A 12,278-nucleotide genomic window follows, 5' to 3' on the forward strand; every position below is an offset into this window, starting at 1 on the left:
CTGAACTCTTTCCGCTTAAGCTCAAAACTTTTGTTTCTTATGTAGACTGAATTTGATTGTTTAGTTATGAAAAAATGGCTATCACTTCAAGTGAGAAATCACTTCACACAACTTCTGAAAAAAAAATTCTGAAAGCTACATGTATCCTACATGAAGGTCTTTCCATGGGAAAGACCTTCAAATGAAGTGTAACTATCCAATTAAATCACCTGTTTATGCAAATAGTACAGTTTGCTATCAGGCTAGGTACACATCGGCACACATTGGCACATATCGGAACACATCAGTTTACATTGGCACTGATTGGTACCCATTGGTACATATTGGAACATATTGGCACATATTGGCACACATTGGTACACATGGTCTGTGATATTTTCCTCCCTAGTTCCTCCCTAATGCATCTTTTCTTTTGTTGTTTGCTTCTTTGGTGTATTGACAGGTGAAATGTCGCATTCTGTATGTGAATGCCAATAAGAAGACAGTAGGTGTAAGCCTTCAAGAGACAACTGTACTCCATAAAACTGCAACCTTTGGTCATTGGTCAGTTGGTGATGTCATTGATGATGCCGCTGTGTTCAGAGTTGATCAGAAAATGGGTTTATTTTTGAATTTGTCAGATGGAATTCTTGGATTTACTCATGTGAGTTTTATAAACTAGTGAAAGAGATTCAACCTCATGGATACACACACTGTACTCCTTTGAACCTGCATTTAACAATGGTCAAAATTATTGTTACTCAGGGCTCAGAAATTTTATAAGGTTTGTCTTTATTTAGATTTGCTCATGTTGATGCAAAAAATGCATTTTTAAGGTTTACAGTGTAAGGCAATGGTCAAATTTGCTCAAAATGCTTGAAATGACAGATGCAGACCTGCCAATCCCCCTGGTTATAATCCTACATGTAGGATAGATTGTCTTGCCCATCAAAATGACACCATTCCATGGTCAGATCTATGCCTTTGCTTTTGACCTCTCAAGATGGGGAACCTTTTGTTTATTACCAGTTTTCCCTGAGAGTGCTGCTGACATTGTTTCATTTTGGACTTTAGATTTCTAGAGTGTCAGATGAGCATGTGGAGAAACTGGGAAAGAAGTATAAAGTTGGAAGCACTCATAGGTAAATTGAACCACCTTGTAGCATGATAATTTTTCAGGAGTTTTATTTTTTTATTGGAAGAACTTGTGTTGTGGAGGAAAAAATGGTTGTGTTTCCAGATCACCAAAATTTCTGATACAACCTAATTTTGGGATTTTTTTCTTTAACCCTTGAACACCCAAAAGTGACTGGCATCCCATTTTTCCACACAAGTTCATCCCTCATTGATCGAACATTTAGGTGTTGAGAGTAAAGGAAATGATCATCAACTAGAGCGACTCTTGATTGCTAAACAAATTCTTCCTGTCAGCACCTTAAGAAATGAAAGGAGAACAGAATGGAAAATTTGCATACTGATGTAAAGGTGTAAAAGGTTAACTAAAGGTGGTAAAACAATATCTGAACTGAAGGAACTGTAACATTTTCACCTTGTGGCCTTTCAGTGCACAAGAATCAAGCTTAAATCGTACATGTTCGTCTACCTTTTGTGTAGTTCCCCAGAGTTCTCCATTCAGTAGCATTTTAATTTACAGAACTTTTTTTCTGGGAGAACTTTATACATGGTCAAGGACTATTTGCAAAATCTTCTAGAATTGAAACCTGCACACTTTTTGTCAACATACCAAGATTTGATTAATAATTCTCCCCTTTAGCTGCTATGCTTTTCCTTTTAAACAAGTTACAAGAATTTGTTGTTAGATCAAGACAACAACTTCTACCAGATGAGTTTGTGTATTCTCATTACCTGTTTGCTGGATAATGTATGGATATGGAAGGGAGAAGTTAATGTTAATCACTTCTGGGATTGAAAGAGTCAACTACTTAGTAAACATCAATAGCAGGAAAACTATCAGTGGACGCTTTAAGTCCTGGATCAAATTTAGAATTCTCCTTACTGTCAACTTTACAACTTTTATAATGGTAGTTCAAAGAATTTAGCACTTGGTCAATTAATTATCCCCAAATTGATATTTTTCTTTATTCTCCAGACTTATCTAATTAATATTGTATTGATATTGTAAGGAGAAATTCTATCTTGGTCACTCATGGGAGTTAAAGGGTTAAAAAATTTGGTGCAAGAAGCACTTTCTTGTAAATTTTTCAAGGACAACAAATTGCACTTGCCCTATGGGCTCATGAAACTTTGTTGTCTTTGAAAATTTCACTTGTGCTTATTAAAATCAAATTGCACTCAAAAATATTTTGTTTTGGCCTGGTTTCACTCATCATTTCTAATAATGTGTATATTATCTTTCAGGTGCCGTATCCTTGGTTTCAATTCCCTGGATGGCCTGGTTAACCTAACTATGGAAAGGTGAGTTCTTGAGTTGTTTGCTTGTTCATGCAACTGCTTGAATATATAACAACATTTATGCCACTCAGTTTAACTGTTTTGAATTTCTTCTTGTTCTATTTTTAACAAATTAAATTGCCCTGCACTTCATCTTTGTCATTAAAACACATTGATGTAAATGTTTGTATAAAAGATGTTGATGCTTTCTTTGATGATCTTATCTTTTCTTGCAATCAGCTCAGTAACCTTTTTTTTTTTCCTTTCTTTTTGACTCACATTTGTGCAAACCTAACGTTAGTGAAATGGTTCTTGCAATATCTTCAAAATGATTAAGACACCTAGATACAGCAATGCAGTTGTACATGTATATAGAGACTTCTTTTTGCTTTCTTGTTCAAAGGTCTGTCATTGAGCAACCATTTTTGAGTTATCGTGATATCAAGCCAGGAGAACTGGTTAAGGTAAGATGACTGTTAGCCCTTGGAAGGTTTTCTTTCCTTCTTTGTCGGGTGGTTGTTTTCTTTTCCACTCTCCCCACTCAAGTGGTCGTTATTTGCTCTTTACATGAAGACTTCTAGCAAATTTTTAGCAGTAGGAGGGCAGCGTGTGCATTATGCCTCAGCAATTGGATAGGAAGCATCGTTTGCATATTATTTTTTTTAGTTGGCGTTTTGGTTTCATTTTCTTGGGGAAAAAATTAGTTGGTTAGTTTGTTAGTTCACCAGCGGCTCCTTGGTTTCTTAAAGATTTTTCATAGTTTTGATCAATCGGTATAAGGACTTTGTGTCTTCAAATTCTTTCAAAAGTCTTACTGGTGATTAATAAATTGGACTGTGTCTTGCTGCTGTGTGATCTTGTGTATCAGCCATACAACTAAAAGACCAAATGATACTGCACTCGGTCCTCTTACCACCATACCAGCTTAAAAACTTTGCCGTCAGTTAAATTACTGGTCATAATAGCTCCTCACTTTCACCTTTCAATGATATTTTCAAAATGACATTTATATTCGTTCTTTTTTTTTTGTAGGGAAAGATAACGAGTTTAGAGAAGTTTGGAATGTTTGTCTCTTTAACGGACCACATCAAAGGCTTGTGTCGTACACTTCATTTAGCAGATATAAATCTTCAACATCCAGAGAAGAAATTGAAAGAAGGAAAAACTGTGAAATGTAGGGTACGTAAGTTTGAAAGAAACTTTTTATTGGGAAATGTTTCATTCTTTAATTCTGTCATTGATTATAAAGGAGATTATGGTAATTCTATATGTAGTTCACAATTACTATTCTACTACAATGTCATTCACCAAATGAGGTCATGAGATTGCGCAAAATACGCCATTGTATTCCACTGCAGAACAGGGTTACACTAAACGATCCTGACTTTGAGGATTCACTTTCATTCGATTTTCACGTTAGTATATCGCGCACTCTGAGGATTCTCCTTCATCGATTGTAACGTTAGTATCTCGCGCACTATAAGGATTCTCTTTCATCGATTGTTTCGCTGGTAGATCGCGCACTCTGGGGATTCTCTTTTATCGATTGTAACTTTAGTATATCGCGCTCTCTAAGGAATCTCTTTCATTGATTTTAACGTGAGTATATCGCGCACTCATGATTCTCTTTCATCGATAGTAACGTTAGGAAATCGCGAACTGTTAGGATTCTCTTTCACCAATAGCAACGTTAGTATCTTGCGCACTCTAAGGATTCTCTTTTATCGATTGTAACTTTAGTATCTCACGCACTATAAGGATTCTCTTTCATCGATTGTAACGTTAGTATATCGCGCATTCTGGGGATTCTCTTTCATCGATTGTTATTTTAAGTATATCGCGCACTCTGATGATTCTCTTTCAGCTTGTTGCGTTAGTATATCGCGTACTGTTAAGAATATCTTTCATCAATTGTTACGTTAGTAGATCGCGCACTCAGATGATTCTCTTTCATGGATTGTTACGTTAGTATATCGATTGTTTTGATTTTTTCATCAATAGTAACGTTAGTATCTTGCGCACTCTAAGGATTGTCTTTTATCGATTGTAACTTTAGTATCTCGCGCACTATAAGGATTCTCTTTCATCGATTGTAACGTTAGTATATCGCGCATTCTGAGGATTCTCTTTCATCGATTGTTGCGTTAGTATATCACGTTAGTATATCGATTGTTTCGTTGGTAAATCGCGAACTTTACGGATTCTCTTTTATCGATTGTTCGTTAGTATCTCGCGCACTATAAGGATTCTCTTTCATCGATTGTTACGTTAGTAGATCGCGCACTCAGATGATTCCTTTTCATGGATTGTTACGTTAGTATATTGATTGTTTAGTATTTCGCGCACTGTAAGGATTCTCTTTCATTGATTGTAACGTTGGTATATCGCGCACTCAGGATTCTCTTTCATCGAATGTAACATTAGTATATCGCGCAATGTAAGGATTTTTTTTCAACGATTATAACGTTAGTATGTCGCGCGACATAAGGATACTCTTTTATCGATTGTAACGTGAGTATATCGCGCACTCTAAGGATTCTCTTTCATTGATTTTAACTTTAGTATCTCGCGCACTATAAGAAACTTTTTCATCGATTATAACGTTAGTATATCGCGCAACATAAGGATTCTCTTTCAACGATTGTAACGTTAGTATGTCGCGCAACAAAAGGCTTCTAATTATCGATTGTAACGTTAATATAGCGCACAACATAGGGATTCTCTTTCAACGATTGTAACGTTAGTATATCGCACACCGTGAGGATTATCTTTCATCGATTGTTACGTTAGTACCTCGCGCGGTCTAAGGATTCTCTTTCATCGATTGTAGCGTTAGTATATCGCGCACTCTAAAGATTCTCTTTCATCGATTTTTTACGTTAGTCTCTCGCGCACTCTCAGGATTCTTTTTCATCGATTGTAACGTTAGTATATCGCGCACTATGAAGATTATCTTTCATCGATTGTTACGTTAGTATGTCGCGCACTCAGTATTCTTTTTCGAGGATTTTTACGTTAGTGTATCGCGTACTGTAATATAGGATTCTCTCTGATCGATTGCTACGTTAGTATATCACACACTCTTAACATTTTTTCCATTGATTGTTAGAATAGTATATCGCACTTTTGCAAGTTCTCTTTTATTCGATTTTTACGATAGTATCTCGCGCATTCTAAGGATTCTCTTTCATCAATTGTTGTGTTAGTTTATAGTTTATTGTGTTAGATTCTCTTTCGGTCGAATGTTATGATAATATCTTGCGCACTTTGAGCATTCTTTTTGATTCAATAATTTCGTCAGTATCTTGTGCATTCTGAGGATTCTCTTATAATCGAATGTTTCGTTTGCGTCTTTCGCATTTTACGGATTTTGTTTCCTTCCATTGCTTCGTTTGTATCTTGTGCACTCTGAGGACTCTTCTTCTTTTGATTAATTCTTTAGGATAAATGCAGTGTAAGGATTCTCTTTCGATTAATTGTTTGTTTAGTTTCTCGCGCAGTCGGAGGATTCCTCTTTCGCGCAATTGTTTTATTAGTATCTCGGGCACTCTGAGGATTCTCTTTCATTGGATTGATTCGTTGGGGTCTCTTGCACTCAGTTACAGACTGTTGTCTTCAACATGTATTTTTAACTAGCACAATTATTTCACTTTAAGGCTGGGGTATTAAGATTTTTTTTAAATTATTTAAAGGTTCTCTCAGTTTGGCCAGATCGACGCCGTTTGCTGCTCACTCACAAGAAGACACTGATAGAGTCATCGCTTCCAATCATCACTGAGTACTCTCAAGCACAGCCTGGAGTCAGTTGTCATGGCTTTGTTGTAGCCATCAAAGACTTTGGGTGCTTTGTATTATTTTACAATAATGTCAAGGGCTTGGTGCCACTACGTGAGCTTGGGTGAGAACAGTGTGTTTAAACAGTCAAAAACAGTTAAAACTGCGTGGAAGGTGAAGTTGCCTCGTCATGCGAAGATTCGTTGGCAAAAAAATTGGAAATAAGAGTTGATATGGTGGCCACAGATAAAACCAAGGGAACTGCCTAAAGCGCGGGAAAACGCGGACGGGCAAGTTGTGATTGGTTTTAGATGTGCAGCCCTGCTGATTGGCAAAGGGGATGGGGCGAAATTTTTGGACCAATCAAAGCAGTCCTTCATGACTTTCGATACTCATTTAAACATTGCTGATTGGTTGGTGCGCTGGACCCTAGATCGAAAGGTCTGGGTTCAAGCTTTGACTGGCTCATTGTGTTGTGTCCCTGAGCTAAACACTTTAATGCCTAAGTGCCTCTACCTCTCCCCCCCCCCCCCAACTCCCCCTTCAAAAGTATAAATACCCTTTCCTGAACTTTGGAGAAACCTGACACCCCGAGAGCCAACGATCTACTCGGTGATTACCCAGAGGTTTTACGCGTAGTGGACAAGCATCCTATCCAGCGGGGGAAGGGGGAGAATACCTTTAGTTACCTTATGCTACAGAAAAAGAGTCTCACCAGTCATGGATTACTTGGCCTTAAAGACTTAACCTTTGGTATTCAATTGTGATTGTAAACAGGATTCCGGCCGATACTGATCCTCGCAGTGCATTCTACCTTGGACAAGTCGTGTTGTGCCATGTGTTGAGTTGTGAGCCAGACCAGATGAGGTTAAGGCTGTCGTTGAAGGTATGTTGGCTAATTATCACAAACTCCGGCCTTGCTTTCTACAACTGTTGTAAGTGATGGGGGGGTTAATCCTCGTTAAACAGACTCGCGTAAGTTAGACACCCTCTCGGGCAAGGTAAATAACTCTCACTTTTCCTCTCCCTACTGTGGAGTACATGAACAGCACGGGTGGATGCTACGAAATTATCAGGTGGAACCTTGTTAAATCCTGAAGTTAACTGCAATTTTAGGATCCGAAAGTTCCGCCCCATTCGCTCCCTTTTGCATGTACTTCTCCCGCATAATGAAGAGTTCGCCCCATTTTTATCAGTGCACCCCAAATTTTGTAACTAGTTTTAAGTTAAAACATGTCTTTTCTGACGGAACAGAAAAAAAAGCCAGCGTTTGACAAAAAGCAGAACATTTGCATGTTAATCAATATTCTTTACATACTTTCAGAAAAGTTCCAGGCCTGGCCCTGCTTTGGAAAATGTCAACATTACAACATCTGTAAGTAAATAACTTAAACGTTTTAGTACTTGAGATTTTTCTTATCTTATTTGGTGGTTGCGTCTGTCGCTACACAGTTTTGGGATATTTTATAAGTAACAACAGGACAGTAAAGCGCAGTGACTTGTTTTACCTTTGTGACAATGCATGATCCATCGGTTAAAAAAATATTTTTCTTCTCGATATTATTTAGTCAACGTGTGAAAATAACTTGTGCAAATACTCCTTAGTTTCTCCACTCGAAAGTGTCGAAAGTTAACTTGAAATTTGACTCGAAATTTGACTCGAAATTTGGCTTTTAAACAATTTACATGTCTGGAAGGGTTTTGACTTTCTTCAGTCAAGCTATGAGGATCCAGTTTTGACGGACTATCCTTTCACTGGAACTGTTAACCATTCTTTTAAGGGCAATTTTCAGTGGGGTGTCCAAAGTTTCCACGGACTGTAGTGGTTTAATTTAAGTTCGTTCTTTGATTGGTGGAGAAAGCTCGCATTTATCTCCCAACCAGTTGTACAAAACTTAGATCATTGGCGACGTTGTTGTTCGTATTTACCGCAAGTTCAGATAACATACTTGTTTTTGTTTTGATTTGTATCGAGTTCACAATGCTTCCTTGTGATATTTGTCTTCGTTCTGGTTTGCTATTGCGATAACTGAAGTTTCAGTTTCACGACGATCAGCCCAAATGTGCTCTATCACTTTCATTGGTTTTGTAGTTTTTTGCACTGTTTATTGTTCTAATCCGTACAATATTCTCTTGCTTGCCTCCTGTACAGTTGTTAGAAGCTGATGTAGTGAACAGCAGCGAGGAAGGGCTGGATGTTGCACTTCTTCCTAGTGGTGCACCAGCATTTCTTCCAGTTCCGCATTTATCAGATCATGTCAGCAACTGCAAGGCTCTCCTCTCTGTCTACAAACCCTCAACAAGATTGACCAATGTTTTTTGTTATGGCAGGAACAAGAGGCAGGAAATTGTATCCTAACTCATAACACTATGAAATGCGAGTTTGAAATAGATTTTCGCAGTAATGAACACTGCTTAAGCAATAGTGAAAATAAGGCCTAAAATTAAGGTCTTATTACGAACCAACATAATTTCCAGCTTCCAGTTGGCTTGTCAGCTCAGTTGGTAGAGCACTGCACCAGTATCGTAGAGGTCATGGGTTCAAATCTCGTACAGGCCTGAATTTTTGTTCAAGCCTTATTTTCACTACTGCGAATATCGCTTTCATGCTCAATTCTTAATCCGCAGGTCACAAATATGATGTTCATACATTCAACGTTACTTTAAAATGCATCAATCATTTTGCATGAAAATTGTTGTAAGTGAAGTGCGCTTAATGAGAAGAATTCTCTCGAAACCTTTTACTTTGTAACTACGCCATGTAAGAGTATAGTGAAATCCTGACTCTGATCGCGTATTAACCCTTTGCAACCTAACATCAGTTTACATATTCTCCATACTGTTCCCTTTACATTTCCCAAGGCGCTGACAAGGAGATTTTGTTTAAGAGGCAAAAGCTTCTTTAGTTGGTGATCATTTCCTTTATTCTCATGACCTTTATGTGTGATTGCAGGTAGATGTTGTAAGGAGAAATTAGATGCTAGTCACTCTTAGGGGTCAGAGGGTTTAGATTCCAAAGATGAAGTAAACCCTCTAACTCAGGAGTGACCAGCCAAGTGATAAGAATAACAAAAAATGTTAACTAGGGGATTATCACTTGATCCAACAACAAATTCTCTGGAAAAAATTTTTTTATAGGAATATATGGCAGACAGTACGAAGAATTGACATTGAGATATTGGGAGTGAAAGGGTTAATCTTTCGAACTTTAGACGCTGCCCTGTTCTATCTTGGTGATAAGGAGTTGCACAAAAAGGATGTTCTTGAGTTTAAAAATGCGATGGCCATTGTAGCGGTTGTTCGTGAACTGCTCGTTGCGGTTTTCCCCTTACTCGTCCCCAGTCGTCTTAAAAGCCGGGCAACACACGCAGGCAAGGACCGATGGGTTAGTGCCACGCTGGTGTTGACTGGGGACTCGTCACAGTTTTGCCTGTGCGACCAGGGGACCCTTTTGTTCTGATAGTTTCTGGTCCTTTAATTTTTTTTTTTTTTGACTTAGTAACATTTATGAAAGAAATTCAAACGATGAAAATGTCATGAAACGAAACAGAGTAAACTGGTTGACCCGCCTTACTATTCCTTAGATTTAAATCGTAATACATTAACTTGTAGCCATTCCCCTGCGTTATATGAATCTCTCAACTTTCAGTACATGTGATGAATAATGTAAATGTGCTGTGTATGATGGTACTTGGTGCATGTTAACAGTTCTAAGTGCGCCTAAAATCAACTTAGGGATTACTTTCAATTCCTTAACCACACTTTAATGTAGACTGTTTCTTTGAAACCATCTCTTGTTAAAGCTGCATCTGAGGAAAGACTTATTACCAGCTTTAACGACGTCGAAGTAAGTACAGTGTTGCTACAGTACATCCAATTCAACTAGGGAGGGGTCAGAGAGAAAATAACGTGGTTGTGAAAGCGGTTGTGGGGTATTATTTACTAAATGTCATTGTTTTAATCTTAGGTGGGAATGATCTTACCTGGTTTTGTCAAAAAAGTGATGAGTTATGGAGTGTTCGTTGAGTTTTCAACGGGAATTTTTGGGCTTGCTCCAAACTCGGTAAGTACCCTTGCCGTTCTTCGTCGCTCTTTGCTGAGAGACACTACACATAAGGAAAAACAAGACATAGACGGGGGTTGGATTATTACATCAAACACATAACAAAGCCTGCTTTTTGTTGACAGGAAGCTCTCTTGAATGAGCTGTGACAGGCTGCGACAGGCTGAGAACGATTAACGAGAGATCAAAAAGTCAAGCCTGTTTAACCGAAACCGTCGTTGTATTTTCCTCTCTCTGCCCCACGGTCATCGAGCATGGGCTGCAAGATACACCCTTTCGTATCAATGTCTTCACTTACCCTTGCCCTTTCTCCTCATCCTTTTAAGGTTAAACGAAGGTTTCCTTTATAATAAATAATACCCAATTATTACCTGGGGAGAGAATTGTCCTTCAAGAGGGCAGTGTCGTTTCCTAATTACAACAAAACTGACCCTAGTCTGCACTTAACCCTTTAACCCCTAAGAGTGATTAACATCGAATTTCTCCTTGCAATATCACCCTCAAAATTACACATAAAGGTTACAAGAAAAAAGGAAATCATCACCAATGATAGAAACTCTAGATTGTTAAATAAATTCTCCTTGTCAGCACCGTAGGAAATGTATAGAGAACAGTATGGAGAATATGTCTACTGATGTTAGAGTGTAAGGGGTTAGAACGTAGCAGATGCCTTCTGATTCATTTACCGTATGGTTGCTCTCACCTTTGTTATTTCAATCTGAAAATTTGAATGTTTATGGTTTTTTTTTGTTTTTTCAGTTTCTTGCTGATCATTTTGTGTCAGAACCCGCTTTTCACTTTCCTACTGGACGGACAGTTATGGCAAAGGTTTGCTTCATTCGAATCAACTTATTTTGTTTAGATCATTATTTCTAATTTAACTGATGTTGTTCAGGATCAAATCACGGCATTATATTGACAACAACTGACTGCTGAAGGTTTACTTTCTCGGGGAGAGGTAAAATGTAAAGCTAAGTAAGAGTCTTTAAGATAGAGACGAGGATAGAGCAGTTTTCAGGGCTCTTTTTAACACATACACGTCCTTTGTCCTCTCTTTCTGCATTTTAGGTCACTGAAATTGATGAAGAAAGGCAGAGATTTCTTGTTAGCCTCAAAATGTCCGACTGTTGCCCTGAAATTATCGTTGAAGGGAGTTCTGATCCTGCTGTAGAGTTGTTGGAAAATTATCTCTTTGAGAGACAGAAGATTGTTCAACAGTTAGCGTCCAGTTCAGGTGTGTATGGTAAGGGTGACAAGTTTTAAACAAATGTTGATCACTTCCTGTGTTCACCAATAAGTACGCCATGACTTCCACCATTCATTCGTAAATTGTAATCATAACTACTGTGGTTCTGTTGTTTACAGAGGACATGGAGGCTCTGTTTTCACTTGGTCCAGGATCCTGTGTTGAGGCAAAGGTGAGGAAATTGAAGGACTTGTAATTTGTAATGTTGTTTTTTAGTGAAGCATTATTCATGCTCAATGTTGAAATTAAGTTGTACTGATGATCAAATGATTCGAGATCATTTCGGAACAAATAAGCACTCATACATTTTTCAACGACCTGAAACTTCCTCGAGCTCGAATTCATATTTTTTAAATGTTCATTCTATGTGACATTTCTGCGCTCATTTTCAATTTTATGCACTTTTTGACATTTATTGACGTACTTAACAGCCGACGAGGATGCTTAAAGTTTTGCATGTATTTTATAAACTCCAGAATACCATTTTTCATCGTTGAAAATACCATTTTTCCAGCCCCAGTCAAGAAATGTTTATAAAGAGCTTCAATTGGGGTTCATACTTTCGATTATGAAATTGAGTTACTAGGCACTCCAGGTAATATTGTGATAAAGTTTATACTTCTGCGTTATTTCTGTGTTCAGGTTCTTAGTGTGAAATTCCGAGGCATCCTTCTGCAGCTTGCCAACGGCGTTCAGGGTTTTACTCCCCACCAGCTTGCCAAAGGTATATTTACTAGGTATTTTGTTGCTGAGTATTATCATGTTTCACGTATACATTCGGAGAGACTGTGTAGCTGATAGTTT

The 12,278-nt window shown here is 38.0% G+C and overlaps 1 protein-coding gene across 1 annotated transcript in view; it reads left to right on the forward strand.

Annotated features, from left to right (window-relative positions):
• LOC131789281 (protein RRP5 homolog) overlaps positions 1-12,278 on the forward strand; it is a 36,557-nt gene that overhangs the window by 5,645 nt on the left and 18,634 nt on the right. Inside the window, exons 10-24 of the mRNA XM_066164280.1 lie at positions 443-643; positions 1,054-1,121; positions 2,359-2,415; positions 2,795-2,855; positions 3,424-3,570; positions 6,084-6,289; positions 6,943-7,051; positions 7,490-7,540; positions 8,318-8,515; positions 9,938-10,012; positions 10,133-10,228; positions 10,988-11,056; positions 11,297-11,462; positions 11,594-11,646; positions 12,117-12,198. Coding sequence (XP_066020377.1) covers positions 443-643; positions 1,054-1,121; positions 2,359-2,415; positions 2,795-2,855; positions 3,424-3,570; positions 6,084-6,289; positions 6,943-7,051; positions 7,490-7,540; positions 8,318-8,515; positions 9,938-10,012; positions 10,133-10,228; positions 10,988-11,056; positions 11,297-11,462; positions 11,594-11,646; positions 12,117-12,198 — 1,639 coding nt within the window. The remainder of the gene's footprint in view (positions 1-442; positions 644-1,053; positions 1,122-2,358; positions 2,416-2,794; positions 2,856-3,423; positions 3,571-6,083; positions 6,290-6,942; positions 7,052-7,489; positions 7,541-8,317; positions 8,516-9,937; positions 10,013-10,132; positions 10,229-10,987; positions 11,057-11,296; positions 11,463-11,593; positions 11,647-12,116; positions 12,199-12,278) is intronic.

Source organism: Pocillopora verrucosa, chromosome 1 (assembly GCF_036669915.1).
Source record: "Pocillopora verrucosa isolate sample1 chromosome 1, ASM3666991v2, whole genome shotgun sequence".
Classification (NCBI taxonomy): Eukaryota; Metazoa; Cnidaria; class Anthozoa; order Scleractinia; family Pocilloporidae; genus Pocillopora; species Pocillopora verrucosa.